The 25634-nt window shown below is 42.5% G+C and overlaps 1 protein-coding gene across 5 annotated transcripts in view; it reads right to left on the minus strand.

The window, feature by feature from the left end:
- Positions 1-25634, minus strand: part of sh2d3ca (SH2 domain containing 3Ca) — a 48634-nt gene that overhangs the window by 17706 nt on the left and 5294 nt on the right. The window contains exon 1 of one of the 5 annotated variants that reach the window (XM_027282193.1): positions 17515-18127. The exons of 3 other annotated variants lie outside the window; for them this stretch is intronic. In XM_027282193.1, the coding sequence (XP_027137994.1) occupies positions 17515-17595 (81 nt within the window). In that variant the 5' untranslated portion in view covers positions 17596-18127. Of the gene's footprint in view, positions 1-17514; positions 18128-25634 lie in introns of those variants that run through there. One more of the 5 variants, XM_010736850.3, reaches the window with a different exon arrangement.

Genomic DNA, 25634 nt, shown 5'->3' on the forward strand with positions numbered 1-25634 from the left:
TGTGTAACAAGTCGGACTATTTCTGGTGCCTCATCTATTGAACACAGTTTGCTCTGACCTCCTGCTATGTCATCAATAATGTTGCTGAGTTAAATGATATGAAGCACTATGAAAATTAAACACAAGTTGTAAAAAAAAAAAAACTCATTTTCCTTTAATACATTAATGCAAGTCTCTGCGGGGCAGACTCATCTTTCTCTCTGTGTCCCTTCCTGACTCTGCCATTCATATTTTAATGTCTCTTCCTCTGTGAATCACTTCTTTTTGTGCTTTTTGTTTCTGGCTCAAAGACCCACTACAGCATTTCCTCTCTCTATGTCTCTCTTCCTCTTTCTAATCAACCTGGTGAGCAGCATCTATCAGCACTTTGATGAACAGACCATTACTGAGAGTGAAACACGAGAGTGCACGTGTGTCTGTGTCTGTGTGTGAGCGTGCATGTCGCCGTGCCAATAGATATACGCTGACAATAAGCTGCCTAAAGGGCAGAATATTCTCTCTCTGGATGCGCCTATACTTGCATGTGTGAGAGACTGTGACGTTATTATTACGAACGTATCCACAATACGGCCGCTTCTGTGAATTGAATTGTGTCTTTTCTGGCTCATTTATCTCTGTCTTTAAAAAAAAAAAAGAAATGTTGTTATACGGAGGGTTTGCACATGACAGCGCTGACGACGGCGGCGATGAGAGAGAAAACAGAAGAAAGCAACCTAGACATCAAAGAAACGCAAAAACTTTTTATCCCCACAAACGTGAACAGACGGATAAGCACTAACTCATACGCACACAGATATAAATAGTGAAAAGCTGATGCACACACACACACACACACACACACACACAGAAGCAGAGAAGATTTTAATGATGTTTGACTGTTAAGTACGACTCCTCACTGCACGTCTCTCCCTCGCCTCCTGACCCATGGTTTCTCTGCTAAACAGGCCTATAGGCTACACACTGTCTCTCTCACTCCCATTCTCATACATGCACGTACTCAGAAGAGCGAGAGGAGTAAACATCAATTTCCCCAAAGCATTCGCACAGACACAAACCCCCCAATCTTCCCCCACAACAAACAGAAAATACAAAAATAGCATGTGCACAAAGACTACACAGGAACGCACAAAAGACACAAAAATGTACAAACAGGTAGAAACAGTAAGAGTACTAATGTGTTACTGAAGAAACAGATTGTAGTGTTGATGTCACCCAGAGCGCGGTACAGATACTGATTAGAGATTACACAGATTCAATTAGCCGTTTCTCTGGATGAAATTAGATAGCTTGCATGAACCTAATTCAATTTAAATCACATTAATACGTCCGCTAATGACACACAGCCACGTAGCCACAAACTGCTGCATTGCTGTTATTGGATACACACGCAAATTCAACGCCAGTGACTCACCCGATGACTAAAACCACGAGAGAGTGCAAAAGACTGAGGGGTCAGGACTTATCTGAGCTGACCATGAAAACATCAGTTCTCAAGCAACTTCTGGGTGGAATTGATGGAGTTTGTTTCAAAGTTTGATTACTTCACATGACTGTGCTCTTCTCTCTGGTTTCAAGTGGGTTGAGGCTCAGTTGCAAAAAAAAAAAAAGTGATATCACATACTGCTGAGCATCAATCAGCATTCCACTGATCGCTGTTGGTTCATAAAAAAATAGTACCTAGAGATGTTTTTACTTTAATATTACTTATTTGGTCATGCACACTTATCAGGGGCTTTAAAAGAGACTGTAAGAAACCCATCATTTCATTCAAAAGCCTAAAGACAGCAGTGTTTCTGCTCGACTGAGGTGAAACTATTGTTAGAGAAATAGCAAGTAAGGCTAAGACAACAAGTTTTTTATATTTGTTTCATTTTTTGTTAAATTTTCAGGTGTATTTTGTCGCTAACCTATGAAAACTACATATCCCTAAAAAGCCCACTTTTCATATTCATATCTGTTTTCAGCAAAAAAAGCATCACTTTATCATTTATCACTTAGTTTCACCGGAAACAAATGCAGGCAGGTAATGAGCAGCAACGATGTGCCACAGTGCCACGTTTAAAGAAGTGTTTCAGGCTATCCAAAAACTGTGCCAACAGCTTTTGGAAACCCTAGAAAACTGAAAAACAAAACAAACCGTGTCTCTTTTAAAAAAAATAAAAAATCTCACACATATCTGAGAGACACAAGCAAAGTATGGGAATAGAGTGCTTGACTGCAGATGTCTGTTATCTGTCTGTTTTCTGACATGGAAAGACTCATGCCGCAGTAACGAAGGGACGGACAGATGTTCACAGAACAAGATCACAATCCAGAATAAACACAAGATGCCACACATAAAGTAAGACACACACGCACAAGCACCATGTATTCACACCCCACCCTCTCATACTGTCAACTCAGCAATGCCACACCTATGGATGCTGTTGCCATGGTAACACCATAGTCTGCATACCCCAGCTGGTGTTTCTCTGAGGAATAAAAAAAAAATGCATGTGTGTGTATGTGTGTGTGTGTGTGTGTGAAAGAGAGAGGTTAATGTGCCCCATGTGTGCTTTGCTCTGTCATGTGCAGTGGGGTGTACTGAAGAGGAAAACATGGCTGGTTGGGAGCAGTTATCATGGTATCCCATTGTGTGTATGATGTATAAGTGCATGTGTGAGTGTGTGTGTGATCTTTTTCTATGGTTCTTTGCTATTTTCATCGGTTTGGTTATCAGTTTGTCGGAACAGTTCACCCCTGACTGAAGGACCATGAGATAAATTCAGCTTTCGTTTGAAGGCAAGACAACAAAAACAGTGAATGAAGACGAAATGCCACTAAACCCTTCAGATGAACTCTACTGCCAAGAATGTTCTGCCGAAATCTGAGCTCAATCCAAATTAATTTAAATAAAAGGCCCTTCTATGGATGGGCATTGTAAATTAGCAGTAGCTATACATGCTGTGATACATTCCATTAGATAATTGTTATGCCATTCTCCATGTACAGTATACTGTATCTACCCCTATCGGATACACATTAAATGAAATAAATTAAATGAAAATCCGATAGTACAGCCACAACAATGGCTGAAAACAAAGTCATGGAGCCACACCAAAGTAAACAAATACCTCAGTGGGCCACTCACATCACACAGTCTGTTTTAGCTTTTTTTCCTCACAATGACTCATGCTTTAAATTTATACACATTACAGTGTGTGTTGACCTGGGTTTCTGCCAACATGGCTGAGACAAGGGATTTGAGACAAGTACAACATTTAGCAGTCATGTTTCCAGCTCTCACTTTTGTTCACCGCAGCATCACTCATCACAGGAACGTACACAATGAAGAATAAAGCAATTTCGCAATAGTCTGACTTTGATGAATGTGCAATCTATGATGTAATCTGTGACATAATTGTTAGTGGCTTATTCACTATCCCTGTTATGTTGTGCTGAGTACTGAGTGCTCTCTGTGAGGTAAGTGTCTGACATAAAGAATTTTAAGCATAAATTTACAGAATAACACACTGTCTTGATAAACTGTTCGTAGAAGAAAGATGCAACCTGAGTAAATAGTGGCTTAACTTCTCACTTCTCGCTGCAGTGATGTAGAAGCGTACTCCAGGGTGTGTCAGTACACTGTGACATCACTGTTGGGTGTGGTTACAGGTGCAACAGAGCACACTTAACCACAACCAACTATAAAACAAATGGAGATGTTTAAAGTCACTCTTTAAGCTCAAACTGTCAATTATGAACATTAATGCACGTAGTATAGAGTTTGAAGTGTTGAAGCCTTGATAGTTAACAAACCATCCAGGCTTCTTCTTTGCCCTTTTTGCTGCATTAATTTCTTGCTCATCAGTAGAATACAAAGAATCATCTGCAGGGCCTTATATTGCAGCCATACTCTGATAACTAACAAAACAGGGACCTCCTATTAAAACATGGCTCTGCATAGATACTAGTGGTCACTCAACATCGTACCGTACGGAAAATCTCTTAATTTCTTTGCATATTTTCTTCAGGACATTTTTTAATGCCCACACAACTACACCAACCAAAAACCGAACCATAAAAGATAATTCAAACACTGGTAGAGACACGCACACTTCCCCTCGCTAAGAGCAAACTTGCATGGGGTACTCAGAAGACATTAACTAATGCTGAGCACACGCTGTGTTTTTGTCTTTGCATCTGCACCTGGTAGGGGGGGGGTTGTCACTGTAGTTACATTAAGAAAAGACTGCTAACAGTGGGAGAGAGCTGACAGTTTGCTCGCCATGTGACTTACCAATAAAATGCAGTATCCACTCTGTGTGCATCTTGCATGATAGTGCACAACTTAGCAATGATAGAGTATATCCCTGACACCGTCTTTCTATGTAGATCACATGGAAACGGTTTCAAAAGTTCTCTTTCAATATGTTTACTGACCCTGACCGACACTGCAGTACCGACCCTGTCCATCATCTTACCCTAACCTATTGCTGGTTCCACCTGCTTTCCTGCGTCTCTCAGACTTCACTTCTCCCTCACTGCAGAGCAATTTATAGACTGCTCACATGTACACGCGTCTGACTCATCGTATGGCTTTCACTTCGCTTCACTGCTTTAGTCTCCCCCTAACATGCAAACACTTCAGACTTTCTCTGCGCTTCTTATCTTTTCATGCTCTTTATTTCAAGACTTCCTCTCATCTTCCTTTGGGGCTTGTCTTCGTTTTTTTGTTTTTCTGCTACACCTCCTCATTCTGTACCTGTTTACCTGTTTGGAGCTGGCAAAGATGGAGAATAATAAGTGGAGGGAGGTCAGTCGTCTCATCTCCCCTTTCTAAGCAGCATCACGGCTGATGTGTCCGCCTCATCTCTTACTCTCTCTCTCTTAATATGTACTTTATTATCCTGCCAACTCACTCCATTACCTTTCTTTCTTTCGTCCTCCTCCATTCCTTTATTCTGTCACTCAAAATTCTCCTTCATCCCTCCTCTTCTAAGTCAATCGTGTCAGTCGCTCTTTCCATCTCTCCCCTGCCAGTCCACCTCTCACTCCCTGCTCTAACCTGCCATCTCTCCACCACACATCATATCATTCCCCTCTCTGCGCACTTTCCCTTACTGATCCACTCAGCCGGTCTGTCAGCATGGGTGTGTGTGTGTGTGTGTATGTTGTAGAACAACAGCAGAAGCATCACCTTGTTCCATCAGTGAAACAGAGAGAGAGAAGCATTGCATTATGGGCAAAGGGAAGGTGAAAAAGCCACTTAAAGTAGCAGCGTGTAGGATTTTGTGATATCTAGTGGCTTAGCTGCTGATTGCAACCCCCTCGCATCATCCTCTCCTTCCTAGCATTAAGGAGAAACTGCGTTGGTTTTGAAACACCGGCGTGGAGCCGGTGTTTGTGTCTGTTCTGTGGAAACATAGCGGACATCGTGGAAGAGGACTTGTGGCATCATTAGGTCTAAAAGGTTTATTCAAAGTTTATTTCACGTTTATTTTCAGGCGATTAAACAAATGGAAATATAGTTGTGCATATTTTGGCAGGAAGGACAGTACATACTGTCTTAGTTTCTTGCCAATTCATAAGACACCATCTCAATATTTCATCATTTAATCATTTGTTGTTATTATGCAAGATCAGGTACATATAAAAAATCACCTTTGTTTCATCTTAAAGCCTGATAATCGACTGGTCTTCTCCGATCTGAGCACTATTTCAGTCACAGTAAAGAACATCCTCTTTTTGTCTTTAATTGAAACAGGAGCTGTTAGTGTCTATGACAACCAGGACCAGCTGGGACAGCTGAAAGATGCTCTGGGCAGTTTATACACTCGGCTGGAAATACAAGTCTAACCTTTCATTTTGGCAGCTCAGAGAAGAGCTTGTGATTGGTTGGGCTGGAGGGTTGGGAGAATCACGACTGTCAGCAAACTGGAAAAAGGATTATTTTAAAAACAGATCTCATCATGATGAATATGTTAATTATGGTACGTTAAAATCAGCGTCCACTCACAATGACAAACACCTCTGCCCAGCTTGGTCACAACACAACCACTCACTCACACACACACAGACACATAATTACCCCCTAAGGGCTGTGCCACTCGCTGTCATCCTCTCTTCCATCCTCTGGGCTGAACGTAATAGCTAATTTTCCGGCTTTTTGGGGTAAAAGGTCATCGCACTGATGGATGGAAGGTCTAAGTACTCATCAATACTAACCTTCCTGTGCTAACACACACACACACACACACACACGTACATGTCTAGGTGCAGACTGAATTTAAACACATATTGCAAACAATCAAATGCATGCACTGATGCACACGCACCCATATCCGTATGTGCAAGCTGGCTCCATTAGCAGCCATACTAGTATCATCTATCTTGACAGTGACACGTGAAGGCAAAACCACAAACCCACAATGCATTTCTTCGTTGCAAAAAAACAAAACAAAACAGGAAAGGGACAAAAAAGGGAGGAAACAGCCATGGAAGGACAGGCAGCTGAGAGACAGATGAGAGGGTGGGGGTTGGTGAAGGGTGGAGAAGAGGGCCTCAGCTGATTAAAAATAAAAATAGAAATCTGTATCTTGACATTTTAAAAAAGGACCACTCTGTCTGTCTATTGTTGTAGTTGCACCTAGCCTCATCCTCTCCTTTCTAGCATTAAGAAGAAGCAATGGTGGACACAAAAAAAGTCCCTCTCTAGAGCCAGCGTTTGGTTTGTCCACATTGTGGTTCAGCTTGGACTCTGTAGAGGAGAACCTGCAGCCTCTGTACGTATAAAAAGTTCATTCTAAGGTAACAACATAACTATTTGCAGTTGATTAAACATTCTTGAAAACATAGTAACATATCCTCACTTTGTATTTGGCCACATGATGGACAGAACAGAGAGTCATTGTTTTTATAATAACAAAATATCAGTACATATTGTGGTTTGTTATCATTCCATTAACATCCATTCCTTTCATACTTCTTACACATAATCTACTTTAAGTGATATTTCTATTTAACTTCAATAAAAAAGCTGTGGCCTAAGCTGCAGCCTCGTTACCATGGATACAGACACATATGGTGACACAGCATCTAATTAATTAATCAATGACTGACAGCAGAGGATTAATCAGCTTTGCTGACTGAACCACAGCCAAGAACTGGAATATAAACACAAACATAGAGAACCTCAGAGAAACAAAATGATGTTTTTTCATTTATTATTTATTTATTTTGCAACTTCAATTTAATTGCACATGTTTAGGCTTAAACTCCAACTTGAAAACTCAAACTGGGATATAATCGGGATGTGCTGCCTTGAAAACTGGATTCTTTGTATTTCATGTAGGTGGGAAAACTACTTGCTTTCTTAGAGCACAAGGACGTGACATACTGCATCCCTGTATCTGTCTAGAGACTGGAAGTGGATGGAAAAAGCATAAATTTCCATAAATTGTACGAAAGAGATAATTTTACATCCACTTCAAATGTGTTTTTGGTTAACAGAAATTCCGTCTTATCTCAGTACAAGTTTTGACTGAATGGCAACAATAACACAGTACAACAGAAAGAGAGATCCAAACAGTGCTACGACTGGGAAATGAATGATGCAAACACTAATTTTAGATGGAAGGTCACAGTAGGGAAGTGTATCATAAACAAGTTTATCTGTAGCTTGGTCACGGTGACATCTTACTCCCTGCTGTGTCAGTACACACTCACACACACACACACACACAATTTTGCCTAGTCACAGTACAAACAATGACCTATTGACTGGCCTAGGACACACAAATACATCACATGAAGAGACAATGATTTGACAAGATAAAACTGAATGAGGTGAGAAGTAAACAAAGAGACAGAGCCAACAAGTTACAGCACGAGAAAGACGTGAGAAAGAAAAGGGAGAGAGAAAGTAGGAAAAGAGAGTGGTGACCATACATGATGAGATGGAAATGAGGAAGACTTTGATCCCGTAGGTGCACCATGTATGCATATCAATCAGTTTTATCTCCCCATTACCAGCGCACTTACGCGCGCACACACACAGCCGTCCTCATCACTCCTGATCGTGCAGACCATCAAAAACAAGCACGCCCTAGAGCTGTGATGCCATTGGCCAGCAATGATGTCATCTCATCCTGGAGGTTGAGCAGCGAGCTGAACAATTGGCTGGCTGAGGCAGACAGTGGGAGTGCGCTGCTGAGGTATCAATTCCATTCATACGTAGGCAGCGATGGAGTGTGTGTATTCGTGTGTGTGTGTGTGTGTGTGTGTGTTTAAAATCACTCCCCCACTGAGGCATACGGGCAGACCTATTAGGGCCATGTCCATCACTCAGAGACATACCTGCTAGGATGCTCCCTAATGGATGTACTCTCTGTCTCACACACACACACATATTGGAATTTCTCTTAAATGCACACAATCAAATATGCAAGTAATCAAGCGTGCACACACACAGCTGATGGGGGTTGGGAGGGTTGAGATGGGTGTTGTCTCCCTGTTGTTACTGGGCTGTTGTCATGGTGATACAGATGGAGCTTTTACTGCTAGCTGGGACTTTGTAATACACTACATGCACACGCACACACACACACCCACACACACACACAGATAGATACTCTTTTCACTGACGCGTGCACATGAGCACCTTCCGAGCGCAGCATTGCCCTTGGACCTGCTTTCAAGTAACAGACAAAAAACAGGCAACAGAAAGAGAGACTCTCTTTCGGTGTCTGGAAGTGTGTGAGAGAGTGTGTGCGAAGGTGTGAGCGTAAACACTCCCAGGAGAGACACTAGACACGTTCCTTTAAGAGATGCTCATGGGAAATTAGCCTGTGATGGCCTGTTACAAAGTGCTGCGCCTTCACTCTCCGTCTTCTCTTCCTCTCTTTCCTCCTTACATGTTGTTTTACACTCCCCTCCCCCTTTCACCACCCACACCTCCCACTCCTCACCCTCAATGCCCATTTTTTTTTTTTTTTTAAGAGTATGATGTCACTCCTAGGTTTGTAATTGCCTGCAGAGCTGTTGGGATTTCTTCCAAGACTTCACGTGTGAACACGAGGTGCAAAACAGCTCTGAGTCTCTCGTTTAAAAGCGCCGTAACATGCACACTGCAGAAAGATACAAACCCAGATATCACACACGGAAACACATTTCACCAACCACCATTATGCAACTGGAGATGTCCTGATACAGAAAATAATTGCCTTGCTGGAGGATGTTCTTTGCCTGTGTGCTGTCCATTACTCCCTTATATCTGAACACTGTATTGCATACTGACTATATACCGGAAACATAACTGATATCTACTGATCAATTGACTCTCTGTCTTCTCATCCCGTCCCTCTAATCACTTTTACTTAAACCCAGCGTTTATGTGCTTCTACGTGTTCCAGCACACGATCCGAGTGTGCACACTGCATGGATTCTGCTTTATTAGCACAAGTGCAATCTAATTTGAATTGAATTACATCCAACAAAGCTATCAAAATTCCAGTCAATTAAATCGGTTTAATCTCTAATCAGTATCTGTATCTGGTTCACATTACTGATCACACTTTTCAGTTGTTAATGAGGCAATGTGGAGTGTCATTGCCTCATTAACAACCGAAAAATGTTATCAGTACCTTCAGAAAGATTGCGCTCCATCTTCTCCATCAGTCAACTCAATGGACAGAAAATTTGAAAATCATCTAAGCTGATAAACAAGCCTTGACAATTCATTAGTTTAAGAAATAAATTGTCAGATTAATCAACGATCTAAACAAAAACATTACATGCGGACCCATGCGTGCACACATGTATGTGCATGTACACATATGAGTAAATATCTGTGTGTATGCGAGAGAAAGCGAGAGCCAGCATGTGTGTTCATTACCGGTCTCAGCTGCTCTCTGCATATCACCCAGAGACGCTCTAACAGCCGCGGGTCTTTTCTTAAAGGAAAATGATGCATTAAAAACTCCACAGAGGTCCAGGGCCTCCTGTTACTCAAACACTCTCTACCCAGTGGGATTTGTTAGATATCACAACAGAGAGCACCGCTGGCATGGAAAGCTAGAAAACCTTACACCTAAAGAAAATACAATTTCCGCAGCGAAACAGACCCTGCACACATAAATAAATAAAACAAAAAGGGGGCTCAGAAATCATCTCATCACAATATGATTCAACCTAACATTAACTACACCAACACTCTCGCCAACAGCAGACCTATCTCAATATCTGAGATGGTGCAGTACTTTCAGTTTGCATCCATTATCATCCATTCCACGCCAGAAGGCCTCCCTCCCTGCTCTGGAACGGGCTATCTGTTTCATTTGGGAGACTTTAAAGCTGCAGCCGCCCCCCCTGTGATCCAAAAATCCTCAACGATCTCAGAGGTCAGGTGAGGTCAAAGATGAGTAGCCCCAAACAATTGGCAACCGCCTGCTCGAAAATCCCTTCACTATGCCACACTCCCTCTCAGCTGTGTCATTCCCAGCATATGTGAACATGGTGTGTGTGTGTATGTATGTGTGGATCTGCAGGCATGTGCGATTTCTTTAGCGAGAGACTAGCGGAGATACTTTAGAGGACTTGATTCACACACACACACACACTGTTCAGCCCTCAGTGTCAGTTCTGAAGGTTTGCTTGTAAAACTAACAGACACTTGACTTCATTCATCTCAAAAGTCAACATTAGAATCTTTGAGGGAATGCAGCGGTAAGAGAAAACAGTAAGTGGGGAAGCGAGATAAGAAAAGACAAAGAGGAGAGAACGTCGTTCTTAACTTTGATCAATGGTGAGAGAAGTGGATGTGATACAAACAACCGCGCTAACAGGCGAGGCAATAAAGCTACATTGAATGTGAAATCACACCCTCGTGTTCACAGAGCATAAGAGCTCTTTTGCAATTTGTGATCATCTATAAATCATTTCTCTTCATTTAAAAAAAAGGATCGCCTGCGCTTTTCAGCATTCACGCCTCCATTCACGTCAGGAACAATCAACTCTCTATCATTAGCATCCCTCTGTGGCGATGGTTGGCACATTTCACCCAGCTCACATAATCCACAACAAATCTGCCAAATTTTATAATAATCCTAGAACATTTAAGCGTTTCTATGTGGGCAAAAGCAGTAAAAAAAAGATGCTGTAAATATTCACCAAAGTAATTACTCCTTAAATGTTCAGAGAGAAGACCATAATTATAACAGAGTTGAAGAGGATTTTCATCTTTAACCCGCTGGCAGGTTATTTATATTCTTTGCAATAATCCGTCTCTTCCTCCAGCCTCCGCTTCAAGAGAGCATACAGGTCTATGTCTTATGTTATCCTATTTTAAAAGCTTTCCTTTATCACAAGAGAGACAGCTGATGACTACATGAAGCATTGCACTGATCCTGGCCTGCAGCTAAAAGTCATGATAAGAGGAGACCATTTTTATTTTTTGCATTTTTACTTGTTTGAACGGTGAGCACATTATACACTTGAGTTCAGGTAAGCCCGGAGACACTTTTCTACAGCGCGGCCACATTTATTTATAACGGTTACGTTAATCCCATCACCTGCGATAACAACTTTCCTCATTTCGCAACTGTGCTTTGAACGTGTACAATTAACCTCATGCAAGAGTTAACATTATTTAACATGAAGCTCAATGAACCAACATTTGTTAATACATATTTGATCTCTTTGGGAATTAAAGACCCTTTTCTATCTTTTAAAGTAAGCTGCCGAGGAGGGACCTGCAAGCTGAAGGACCACTTAACTCTCATTGTGTTCTTTGACCTTCTGGGCTGAGATGAAGATTAAAACAAGGACAAAGCACTGCTGAAGAATAAGATAGTGGTGGAATCACTGAAGGTAGTGGTTGGTTACTGTAGGTGTTAAATGATCAAAATGGTGTTAGACGTTAGATCTACAATTGTACTGCTTTTGTTACCTGGTTAGGCTTTGATGCAATCTTGGCCTCAAACCTCCAACACAAACGGTATACTCAGCAGAAAACACAGCCCCAGAGGAAGTCTCTGCTGGAGACTGTCAACACTAGAAATCATTTAGTAAAAACACATGAGACAGGTTCAGGTGTTTCATTCATGCCTCACAGTCACTGTCTCATTCACAGCTGTGTGGCAATCAGCTGGTCCAATCATACTCAAGGGGACTGAGCAGATATTATAACAAAGACACTTACTATTACTCTGCTGATATGTTAATGCCAAAACAGTTAGCTCCTTCCTCCAACTGAACTGCCTTCTTATGTGACTTACTTGAAAGACCTCAAAGGAGATTCAGATCTAACTGTAAATGGTTGATTTGTTGCATTTGATGTCTTTAACTGAACATATGTTTATGTTTTTTTCTTGACAAGCAACCTCTTGAAATTGTTTGTATAATGACAGTGAAGCGAAGTCAGGAATAGCAGGAATCGGGAAGTTATTACTGTTCCGCAAAAGCTGTTAAGGAGGACGTCTAGGGGCATTAAAAAGGAGCTGAATTTTTCCCACAAACAGTAGCAGAAATGTTGGTTTCTTTAAAACCATGACCCCAATCTTTCCCACGTAAGTAACCAAACCTTCACAGCAGAGGTGGCGGATTAGAAAACGCTATGAATTGTTCTGAAAATGCTCGAATGGGTGGGCAATGACAAACGACTTTGTTATCTAGGTATGAGGTGTTTCTTAAAGTGTTACCTAAATCTCACTGCAAAGAGGTTGCAAGTGTCAGCACCACGGAGTACTTCATCTAAAGAATTGATGATCAGTTACACCAGTTTAAACTAATCCTTCTCTTCTGATAAAATGCCCAAACATGTCCACTATAAACCAGAAACTAACATGTAAGGTTTGATGCTTGGTATAATCCAGACGTTACAGTCCAAAGAAGAGTTAAAAACATGAATGAAGAACTAATTCACAGCATGTTCTGTACCAACACACACACACACACACTCACACACAAACGAAAAACACACACATCCACAGCTGACACATACAAACACAGGCTTTTTCCACACAGGCTTTTTCCTCATTACTGCCAAAAACATCACAGTGCTCTAATGAGGATATGGACCCTGGAACAAGGCAATTTAACCACACACACACACACAGATACACACACACACGCGTGCATGCACATGCACAGCTGCCCTTCACACTATGAGCCTGAGGGTGTGACAGGGAGGCACGCCAAAAGGGGATTTATGGTGAAAAGCTTTGGGGAGGAGGGTGAGAGGGCGAGAGAGATAGGAGGAGTGGAGAAGAGGGGATTACATGGTGAATATTTCAATGCTAAAACATACCAATTGGCTTGGGCTCCCTTTTTGGCTTGGACAGACAAATATACACACACACACACACACACACACACATAGACATATAAAGGCATTAGCAGGGCCATTATCTTCTACAGCTAGTTTAGCACTGACTAGACAGAGAATGGGGTGATGGAGAAAGCTAATACAAAACCACTATTGCCCTCCATCCTGGGGATATGACCGGGATATGACTGGACCAAAACCATCAAGCTCCATGTAAAAAAAAAAAAAAAAGCACGACATAACTCAAAGTAAATCCAACAATCCTGGAGCAGCGAGGATGTATCAAGTTTTTATTACCGTAAAACTAATAACAACCCCAGTGCAGACTGTGAACTGTGTATAGATATATAATATAGATGAGGTACTATGGAAGGGACATTTCGCCGACGGTATTGGTTCAATTTCTGTTATTAAACTGTGACCTGCTCTCGGGAATAGAGATAACGCGTAGACAAGATGCACAGGAGGGACATCAATGCAATAAAGCTGGCCAGTTTAATATGTAGGATCTATTTGAAACAAATCCTCTCTGCTCTATGTAATAACTGTAGTTCTATGATGATCATACTTCATCACTATGGCTCAATACTTTTATACTAAAACTATTTTTTAGTTTATTGTCAATATGTTAAAATCTAATTTGAAAAAATCTAATTTTTGGCTGTGTTTGCTTCGACGCCAACAGCCTGTACTTTAATAGACTTTGATAGATTGAACATATGGACATGAGCAGCAGCTCATTTGCATTCGCTCCTCATTTTTCTCTTCACGTTCTAAAACCAGAAGATGCTCTGTGCTTTGTTGTCCTTCATTTACAGTAAACCTAAAGGTCAACAGGATGTTACTCTGCAGCAGGAAACAATGTTTCAAGGTGATAAATGACTTTTTTTTTCCAGTAAATCCTTGAAAAACAAGAAGAATTGGTCTTTTATTCTACTGAATTCTCATATTATAGCCTCATATTATGTGATATTAGTATGTGATCAAATCAAACCAGTCTTGAAGATTCCAAAAATACCAGGAGGTACTGAATTGTTGAGGATCTGTTTGCCCAGGCAGAAACTTGCTTTGCAGTGTATCGGACCGGATGGCAAAGAGGTGCCATGTTGTGAGGTTAGAGGTCGACAGCAATGTTCCAGATACAGTCGGGTTGCAGGAACGCTAAAGGACAGAGGGGGCCCCGGCTGCTGGCTGGCATGACGGCTGCCACATGCTGGTCAGGTCAGCAGGGAATGAGGCTACGGGGTTGGAGTGGCAGAGGGAGAAGGAGAGAGAAAGAAGCTCACAGAAGAAAAAAGATTAACTTTGAAAACAATTTAAGCATAGTGGGGCGGTGGGGGAGGGGTCCTGTGTATTTGTTCTTGGGGCTCATGGGGGCTTTGACGGCCACAGGAGTTCAGCGGACAGTTACAGAGATGCGTTGGAAGCACTGGGTGTAAGGCAGACACAATAGTTAAGCTGCATGTCTGCATATATGTGTGTTAGTGCATGTGTGTGTGTGTGTGTGTGTGTGTCGGTGCGCATAGTTCACACACACTGCAGTCTAGACCAGGGGATCAAGTGTAATCTCTCTCCACTGATACGGCTGATGAGCTGAGGTCACACATCACTGTCGCTATGTCAACATCATCTCTGCGTGTCACTTGTGTAACGACAATCGTTCGTGAATTCATTTAAAAAAGATCATTTGTTTGATAGAATTTGGCTATGATTAGGTTTTTACTGCGAACCTAACTGTTAAAAAATATCAACGCGGCAGTGATATCCGTTTAAAAAACGAAAAATAGAATGGTTAAAATCGTCTGTGGTGGAGGCAGTTTTTCCTGCTGCGTTCACTGACCACTAACTACCTGCATGAAGTAGACAATCTGCAGTCATTAGTGGTGTACAGACGGCAAAGATACACTGAGTAATTACTCTCACAGCATCCTGAAAAACAAAACAAACAAACACAATGTCTCTTTCAGTTTAAATGAAAAAAGTGAAAATTGTCACACACCAGCCCGATGTCGCCCTCTGAGTTTATCATTAAGTGGCGGCGATACATTTTCATCATGTTATCTTATCAGAGATAGTTGACAATTGCAGATTAATGCTGAGCGGTAAATAAAACGGCGTCTCAGGTACTGGTGCTGAGGATGTAGTATAGTAAGTAGAAACTATATCCAAACTAAAAATGTATTACAGTTGAAATGGGATGACACTAGTTGCTTTTATTTTCACCAAGTGGAGGGATTCTGTTGATCAGAGAAGATCACCGCTTCCCTGAGTGTTCACAGTTTCACACACCAGCCAGTCGGCAAGTAATTCAGATAAACAAAGACTAAATCACCAGTTACAGGTTTTATGAGAACAGCACTGCGAGTGTATATTATAACCAGTGGTTGTTCACTTGGAGGCAAAGAAAAAAGCATCAACATGACACTGAAGGCAGCGCACAAGTAATGATTAAAGCATCACTTCTCAGGGTAGCAGACATTGGGTTACGTGACACACAGTATTGTGCTTGACAAGCTACGTTTAATTAGAATAGATTGGAGGATCAATATTAGTCTACAGACGAAATCACACTGTTTGTAAACAACCCCAACTTGCAGGGAATCAAGTAATTATTATTTCACAATAGAAATGCTCCCACTTAACTCTAACCATTCTGCGACTGCTAATTAATTTACCCCCCGCTCACACACACATACCCCTACCACAACCACCACTACACAGGAACCCCATGACAGATTCAATTAAAATAACTCCATTACTCTGAGCTTTGAAACACTTCACTCTAAACAAAAGCAGATGCCTCCAAAATCCTTGAAAGAAGAGAGCCAAGAATCTTTTTTCTCTCTCTAGGACAGACATTTGTTTTTTTAAGAAAAACAACCCAAGTAATCCAGCGTGAAGACGCTAACTGTCTCAGCAAGTTGTTACACTGATGAAATGTCCTCCTGCCAAGAGGACGAGGTGGGACACGCCAACGCCGAACATCAGGATTACTGCTCTGGAACACAGTTAAACCGCACGTGCAAACACAACTCCGTGGCTTTGCCGTTTAAAGTAAATCCATAATTATAACAACACAGCCAGCTGCAAACAACGTGGCAGGGAGGAGGAGAAGAGAGGAGGAGAGAAGAGAAGAGAAGAGAAGAGAGGAGGAGAGAAGAGAAGAGAAGAGAAGAGAAGAGAAGAGAAGAGAAGAGAAGAGAAGAGAAGAGAAGAGAAGAGAAACTTGTACATGTTCGACTACAACCACTTCAGTCCAGTACAGAATCATCAAGCCCAGGCAAAACCCCGGGCAGTAACATCTTTTGGTTCCTTAAAATCTGCTATTTCCCATTATCTCTATTAACCAATTCTCCTTATGTATTGTCTTCTTTTATCAGTCCTGTCATGTGAAATCTTTGCAACTCCCGCTATGTAGAATCTCTTTTACGATAATACTTCATAGAACCTTTGAGCTTTAAAAACTCGACCAGAAAAAAAAATCCCCCCAAAAAGTCTTGTGATTCCCCTGAAACAAACTTGATTTTGCTCGTCCTGAGAAGTCATGTTATTTGTCAAAGAACATTCAGCATCAAGCATAACAGACATAGAAACATACCGCATATACACACTAAATATACTGTGGGTGTCATTTTGTCCCAGGAATAAAGTCAGATATTAGGTGTCAAGCATGAAGCCAGAATTAGACCAAAGTAAAGCTGATACTGTACCCTCCACACACACACACACACACTTTCTCTCCCTCTCATATACAAATCAGAAACTCATACTCCCTTTCTCTTCTGCTCTTTTTCCCCCCAAACCCTCTCTTACTCCATCACCATTTCCCTCTATCTGTCTCCACGCCGTGATTTTACACAGTCCATCTGACACCCAAGTACTGCACAGCATCTATGATATCATCAGTCTGGCTGCTATATAGCGAGCAGGCTTGACATTACCGGCTGACGGGACAGGAGACGGAGCCAACAGTGAGCGCACCTCCCCATCAATACACACACAAGCACACAAACACACACAAACACACACGTGCATGGACAAATGCAACAAGGAAACTTGGATGGTGTATGAAATCAGAACACACATGTGTGTTTGGTAATGATGTTTAACATTTTGGAAACACACCAGGAAGCTCTGGCATCAAAACAAACAGAAACACACACACACACACACACACACACACACACACACACATAAAGATGCTCACTCACCTGCACCTGCATGAAAGATCCCCGGTAGAAGCAGCATGCTGCAGCCGACAGGGCACTCCACAGACTACACCTCTCCGTCATGGTGGTCACACACCTTCCTCTGCTACCTTTCCTCAAACCTTTCCCCCCCCTGGCTCCTTCCTCCTTTTCCTCTACTTCACCTCTCACCCCCTCTTCTTCTTCTCTTCCCCGTCTCCCGTCCTCTTCTGCTTCTTCTTTTACCACACCCAGGGTGTCCGATGTAAAACCTCCAACCTCTGGAATAAGCCTGTCCCACCCCTGCCTGCCTGCCTGCCTGCCTGCCTGCCTGCCTGCCTGCCTCTCTGCCTGGTTAACAGCCCCTCAACATAGTGCCACCACCACCACCACCACCACAAAAACCTGGCTACAAGCTAAACAGCTAACCCCACAGCTTACAGCTTGCAAACAGCTGCTGGTAACCACATCAGCTATTAACTACAAGCAAGCCGTTAACAGCTGCCACTGATAACAGCTAGTGATATTACAGCTCCTGACATCTCCGCTGCTTCTGCCCTGCACCGGCTTCTTGTCGCTCCTGCTCTCTCTCTCTCTCTGCTTCTCTCCCTCTCTCTCGCTGCACTTGCTGCACTTCACGCGGCTGCTAGGGATTACCTCATTGCTTGCTGATGAAAGGAGTGTGGGTGGGGGGAGGGCGGGCCAGAGGGAGAGAGAGAGGGCGGGTGGGTGGGAGGGATGGATGGATGGAGGGAGGCAGGGATAGAGAGAGAGAGAAGAGTAGGGGGGGGAGTGAATGTTAGCAGGCACAAGCACAGAGAGAGAGAGAAGTGCTGTCGAATCGCAGGCAGGAACCCCACCCCAACCCTCCCGACGACCCCCGCTTCAAGTGCTGAGACAATGCTGACATGGGGTGGTGGTGGTGGTGGTGGTGGTGGGGTGGGCAACGGAGAGAGTAAAACATGGAGAAAGTAAAGAGAAAAGATGATGGGAGGAGAGAGAGAGAGAGAGAAAAGAGAGTGATTAAAAGATGAGATAATGGAATGAAGAAGATGCGGGGTAGAAAGCGAGAGAAAGGAGGAGGAGGAGTGAGTGCAGCCTCCCAAAGGAATCTAACCTTTCTTTTGCCATGAAAAGGAACCCAACAGGGGTGCCACCACCACCACCACCCCCCTTCCTCCACACACACACACACACACACACACACACACACACACACACTTCAATGCAGATTCCCACCTTTTATTCAACCTACAAGTCCACACACACACACACACCACTAAATATTACTAGAGACAGCAGGAGCTATAGAGCTTTTAGTTCCCGTGGTGAAATAATGTTGATATTTCTGTGTGTGTGTGTGTGTGTGTGTGAGAAACAGAGAGAAAGAGTGTGTGTATGTATGTGTGTGTGTGTGTGTGTGTGCAGCACAATATAATGATGTGTCTCTAAAAAAGCCACGCAGACTGCAGCTAGACAGCTCATTATAAGCTGAAACACACAGGCAGGTGTTTCAAGGATAACACGGCATGAATTTCACCGGCCCATTTCACATACAGGCACACACACACACACACACATACATAAAGGCACACATACCGGTAGGGAGATGTCAGGAGGGGTGGGGCTCTGTCTCCAGAGGCCTGAGTGAGTGACATCATTGAGGACGCTTCACCATAGCAACACTGCGAGAGCCTTGACAGCATCCAAAATTCTGACACTGCATTTAGTTTGGTCTGCACCACTGCAGGGAGGCATAACGTAATAGAGAGACATAGCAGCAGAGAGGGAGAGAAAGATGCAACATACCAGATCACAACAAAAAAAAAAAAAGGCTGTATGCTCGCTTCCTTTCTCTCACCTCTCCTTAGTTTGTCACCGAGGTCATCTCTGTACCACAGCATCAGATGATGCCTTTGCTAATCTGCGTCTTGAATGCACGCGAGTGGGTCACAGGCGGGGAGAAAAGGCTGATAGATAAGAAGCTACAAGACACAGGATGGATTCATTAACCACTCTTAATGTAATCTCAAACCATCCAGCGCTTGGATTAGACAGATTACACAGTGGGGACAGAAATAATCTCATAAGAGGGACCCTGTGCTTTTCCTTCCCTCAATCCTTCTGTAATACCACGCCAAAACAATCACAACATACAGCATGTTACATCTGTCTCCTGCGCCACACACACGCCCACAATGCATGCTGTGGGAAAACACATGTGACACTATGATGGATGCAGTTTAAAATATAGATCGCTATGACCTTAGCATTAAATCTGGCAGCGTTATGGGGTTGCAATTCCCACTCGGACAGGTCATGCTAAAAAAGCTTGAGAGCTTGTGTTACAGTGTATGCACTGTGCATTAGCCAAAAGCCAGTCATCAAAGTGATACTTTTTTTAAACATATGCAGCTTCTAATCCTTTTTATACAAGTATTTTGATTTGCACGTGTGACAGAATCCCGCTACGTGTAAGAGAAGCATTATCATCTCATTGTTTTGAAGCCAAACTTAAGTCAAACATATCAAAAGGCTGCTCCGGGGAGCTGTGACATTTAAGCAAAGAAACAGATTCGCCCCAACTGAGTCACACTGTGTTCTCTGAAAATACTTGACACAGAGGAAAATGTATTGTGCTGTGCACGGTGATATAACACTCAAGGGTTTGGTATTCTGGTGAATCAGTAACTTGCTCTTCTTACATACTTTCTCTCCAACAGCTAAGAAGAAGTAAGTCTTAAAATGGGCTGACAACTAAACACCTAAATATCATGAATTCCACGTAATTTACCTGAGGATACAGGAGGTAAAACGACCAAACAGCCAAAACCTTCATGTGCTTATACTGTAGTTCATTAGGACAGACATATAGAACGAATACATATAATGTATTAAAAACTTAGTTACACATTTCATTACGGAGATACACGTGGAAATGTATCGTCTTACACAGTGTGAGACATATCATGGACCATCAACACTTCACATTATTTTAGACGTCTGATAGTAAAAGGCTGAACAGACAGAGATTGAAAGACAAATGGTTCGAACTTTGTGCATATTTGTGCCTTTAGGAAGACTAAAGAGACTCTCGTGAGTCTTGATCACTTCATTACTCTGAGTCGTGTCTGTACAGGTACTCGCTCCTCTTTTTCTTCACATCTCTCTTTTTCTCTATTACTCTTACAAGCTATCCTCAGCATTCCCGTATCCCTCTGCTATCTCTCTCCCCATGCTCTGTCGAATCCAACCTTTCTCCAACCCTTCTTATCACCGTGCTCCTCCCCTCATCTCTCCCTCTCCCCCTCCTCCTCCCCCTTATCCCAACCTCTCATCACCAGCCAAAACGTCCTCCCAGTCTTTCTCTCCCCCCATCTTCTCCCGTGTCCTTCCCTTCTCCTCCATGGCCATCCCTCCACCTTCCCCTCTATCTCTACATCTCCTCCCCTTGCTTGGAGGCGGTCTTCAGTTAAATATTAATTAGTGAGCCCCATCCCGCAGGCCGATAGGGAGCACAATGGAGAATCCCTGCACGTGCCTGCAAGCATCCCACTAATGAAAGGAGTGTGTGACGGACGGAGAGAGAGAGAGAGAGACAGACGCACAGAGATAGTGCAAGAGAGTAAAATGTGTGTGTGCGCGCATGTGTGTGAGAGATGAAGAGAGACACACCGAGGGCAGATCAAGATTATATGAACACACACATTTATGTGTGTCTATGTGTGCACACGTGCGTGTTTTAAAACAAAGGCCGGGCTCTGTTGGGGGGTTAGGAGGATTCAGCTAATGATCTGTGTGTGTGTGTGTGTGTGTGTGTGTGTGTGTGTGTGTGTCTGATTGCCATCAGTATGTCTTCACAGGGTGGACCACATTCACCGTCTGGTTAATCCGTATCGAACCACCAGATATGTGTTTCAAAGCCTGTTTGAAACATCAGCCTGCAATAATAATGATGCAGCGAGAGAAAAAGGCCTGGCTGGAAAACGCCGTGACTGCGTCCGCACAGACGTGTAGAGAAACGTTCATTTAAGTGTGAAATAGCGCAATTAAAAAAAATCAGCTGTCCTGCTTCAATCACAAAACGAACCTCACCTTACACAAACGTGTTGCTGTAGCAACTAGACACATCTTTAGCGTTGAGTCATTATTCTCTACCACATGCATACTGCTTAGCGGCATGAGCATGTTGACCTTGATCGGGGTGGACAAAATAACGGAAACACCTGGGAATATAATAGCCCTGTTATTTCTCCCTGTGACACGCCTGTAGTTGCTTCTGAAGCTCGCGCCTGTGAAGCAAATATCCAATAAGGTGTGGTTCAGTGTCATCTTTCATCTTTACAATTTTCCTCTAGTTTGCATGTGGTATTATTATTTTTAAAACTTTCTGTTCCTCTGGGGTCAACGACCAATGTTTAAGAGATTCTGGCGTAGCCAATGGAAAACCAGAAAACTGAGTCAGGGCCAAGACTTCTTCTGCAGTCCAACTGATGTCATGTTGCATGAGAATGAAACACATATCGCACAGATGAAAGGTAATTAAAAAGCAAAAATGTCGGTTCTAAGATTGCATTCTGCCTCTTTTGCGCTCCATATCGACTGCATGGAGCCAAAGCATACTCAAACACGATTAGTCAATATTCAGACTACAAACGAAAAACAGCGTCTTGGTTCTTTGTCTGCAGATCCTGCATTCATATGCCGATATCTGTTCAGTGTTTTGTGCTTTTAGCAGTTGGAGTGATCGCTATACTGTCATCACATACATCATTACAAAAGGCAGTTAGACAATGAGTCATTTTAAGCTGAAAACCAATTAGTGTGTAGCAAGTGTGCTTGCTAATTCAGCATTTTTATCCGTATTAGTGGCATGACTTCAGAGATGACAATATCGGCCAGCTGGTCCATTTCTTTGGTTCAGACTGAAATATCTGAATAACTAAGTGAGGATTAAATCCTACAGAAGTTGGTGATCCGCTGAATCTTTTCTTCCACATCAAAGTTTTCACACTGAATTTGTTGCAGACATTCTTTCACTGATCAGAGGCTGAATCCTACCGTCTTTTTTTTATGATCCCCTGATTTTTTTCTCAAGGCTGTCATGAGGTTGACGTGCTTATTAGGAAATATTAGTACGCTAAACTAAGACGGCAAACACGGTAATCATTACCTGCTAGCACTGTTATAATTAGCTTGGACTGCTGGTGCGTCAGCTGCAAACACTGACAAAGTATGTGTGTTAAAAAAAAAAGCATGACACTGAACATTGTGGTGTTTGCATTGCATTTTAGGGTGTTTCTGTTATTTTATCTTTAGAGTCAAATAAGTCAAACGTGCTATAAAAAGATGTAGTGCAGATCTGGGCCATTGTTGGTGTCCTAAATAAACTGATTAATGCAATAATCCAAGATGTAAATGGGCCTTCGGTAAACAGTACGTCTGCGCTCTGGGTCTTTGTCAGTCCGTCGGCATGGTGAAGGAACGGTAACTATAGACTTTGCAGGGGTGTGTTAGAGAGGGGCTGACAGTTTACACCCCCTCTCATTTACAGAGGCGCCACATTAATTCAATCTACTGTAATAGTCACACACATGCACCCACACCCCCACAGGGCACTGCCTTAATTTAATCAGGCGGCAACACAGACACATGCAGATTTTAGAAATTCAAACCATTCGCATATTCAAACATGCAGTAACGCACAGATACACAGCTGAGCCCCTTCACACACGCACACACACACACTATACAGTGTCAGACATATGTTAATAAAGCTCATATCAAACTCCCCCTCCTGCCCCTCCCATCAAAATAGCACCAAACCACCACATGGGACAGGAGACAAAGCAGCGCTGGGCTGCAGGCAAGAGCAAACACACGCAATCACATAGCAAGTAGTCATACACATATACCTGACACACACACACACACACACACACACACTATTTCAAAACACACTTGAACTGAAGCTTAGCAATTTTGATGAGCTACTTAATAACAGAGGACAGTCAGAGCTGTGTTTTTTTTTTTTGCCAAACATATAACAGCTTTTTACATTTTTCTATAAATGCCTTAAAAACAAAAGAAGGAGATGCTGCTTGACCAGCCATGCATCCACATGAAAAATTAATGATGATGGATATTTTATGATAAAGCCTGAAAAATAAATAACTTGCCCAGAATGCTTCAGGGCTTTTCTTACCGATTCGCGTATTTTCTTTGAGCATAATCAGATTTCTGTTGTCTTTCTGTCTGTCTCACCAGTTTTCATTTTTATGTACATGTGTGACGCTGCTTGCATGTGTGTGTGGGTAAACAAGTACATGTGACAAACTGGGAAAGAGTCACCGGCCTGGTCTTTTTACCATTATGACAGGGAACGCCGAGGCCACCTCCTGATTTAAACATCAGCTGTCATAAATGTTTCAGAGAAATGGAAGGAGATGGAGGGATTTGCTTGCAGCTTTAGCAGGGAGTGGGTGGTGGTGGGAGGGGCTGTTGTGGCATGCGAGAGTGAGAGAGGGGAAGAAAAAAGACAAATCTGGATGACAAAACATGTAGGATTTGAAAAAAGTTGATGAGAGGGGGGTCAGAGGGGTATAATATTCATAACGCTGTTTTCAGTGGTGTATCACTGAGTATTTGTTACCTTAGAATGAGCCTTTTATATCTACAGACACAGATTCTCTTCTATGTAGTCCACCACGTTGAACCTCCATGTTTCCACAGGCAAACTAAACACTGGCTTTAGATTAAGCCATACAATTTTTTTGCGGGTTTGCAGCCAACGTTTGTTTTTTCTTTACACTATAAAGGAGATGGTGAGACAAAGCGGTTGCGATCATGTAAGATGATGACTAATCCCTACACATGATCCTTTAAAGCAGAAAACAGTGAGCCCTTCTCTTCTTTTTTTAAAATGTGAGTAATCGGCTTGTTGTGCCTCAGAACTAAAAAAAAAAAGTCAGGCGACATTCGGTGTCAGCGTCACCTCCTATAGTGCAAGTCACCCTCCCCCCGTCCCGCCCATAATTACATAAGAAACGGCTTGTTTTATGTGACCACGCTGCTAAATTACATGAACAGTAATTGCAGCGCTCGATTGGAACTTATCACTCCCAAATTGATTGACATTGGCCTTAATGCACAGCAGAGTTTCCACACAGATTTTTATGGTGGAAAGTGGTTCAGCTTGCCTGAAATAAATACCACATCACTTACAATAAAAATTTTTACAATAAAAACTTTTATAAAATGAGAAAATTAGCCTTTGGGGTCAAACAGCAGCTTTCATCTAGTAAGTAAATAGACGTGTCAGGATCTGGGTGGCTAACTACTTTGGCTGCACTAACACTAACAGCTCAGTGGGATTTATAAATGTTTTCTGATAATATGAAAGTTTTGTTTACACCAGCAGTACAACGATCCCATATTCTCAATTATGAGAAATTGATCCACTTTTAATACAAATCAAATCTGTTACTGTAATTAAAAGCCTAACGAGGTGCGGTGTTGTGGGATTAACTACGGTCAATTTGTTGTGGTCAGAAGAAGATGGATTTATTTATTTCATAAAAGAATACAGGTCAGGGTCAGAGGAGAATGCTCTTACCACCCCGCCTGTAATGTAAAATCAATAAAAAAAACAAATCCCACGAGCTCAGCAGTTCACTTCAGCCTCTATCTCTTTTACTTCCTTCCTTTTTACGCTCACTTCTCCTCTTCTTTCCCACTCCTGCCCCTCAGTGTTTAAAGTCCAGTATTTGTATTGATGTGTGTTTGAATCCCTTATCATTCATATCCAAGGTCATGAACCAGCTTCACAAGCGCTCACATCTCAAGTGTACGGCCCCATCTAGTGGCCGCAGGGCAGACTGTCTGCTCGCTGCACAGTGCTGACTTTAGCACCGCTTCAATCCAAATTCAATTAGCTAAATGGCAGACTGAATTAAGCTAAATGCAGAGTGAGGCTGCTGAAATGAGCAGAACTGTTGAAGACTTGAGGCTAATAATCAGCCAAAATTACATCGGAGTGCTCACACTGAAAAATCTAATTCAAATGGTGTGGGATTGAGCCACATAATCAAGGACATCAGACAGAAAATGACAAGACAAGGGCACACACACCTGGACAGAGCAGA

The sequence above is a fragment of the Larimichthys crocea genome, chromosome IX (genome assembly GCF_000972845.2).
Source record: "Larimichthys crocea isolate SSNF chromosome IX, L_crocea_2.0, whole genome shotgun sequence".
NCBI lineage: Eukaryota > Metazoa > Chordata > Actinopteri > Sciaenidae > Larimichthys > Larimichthys crocea.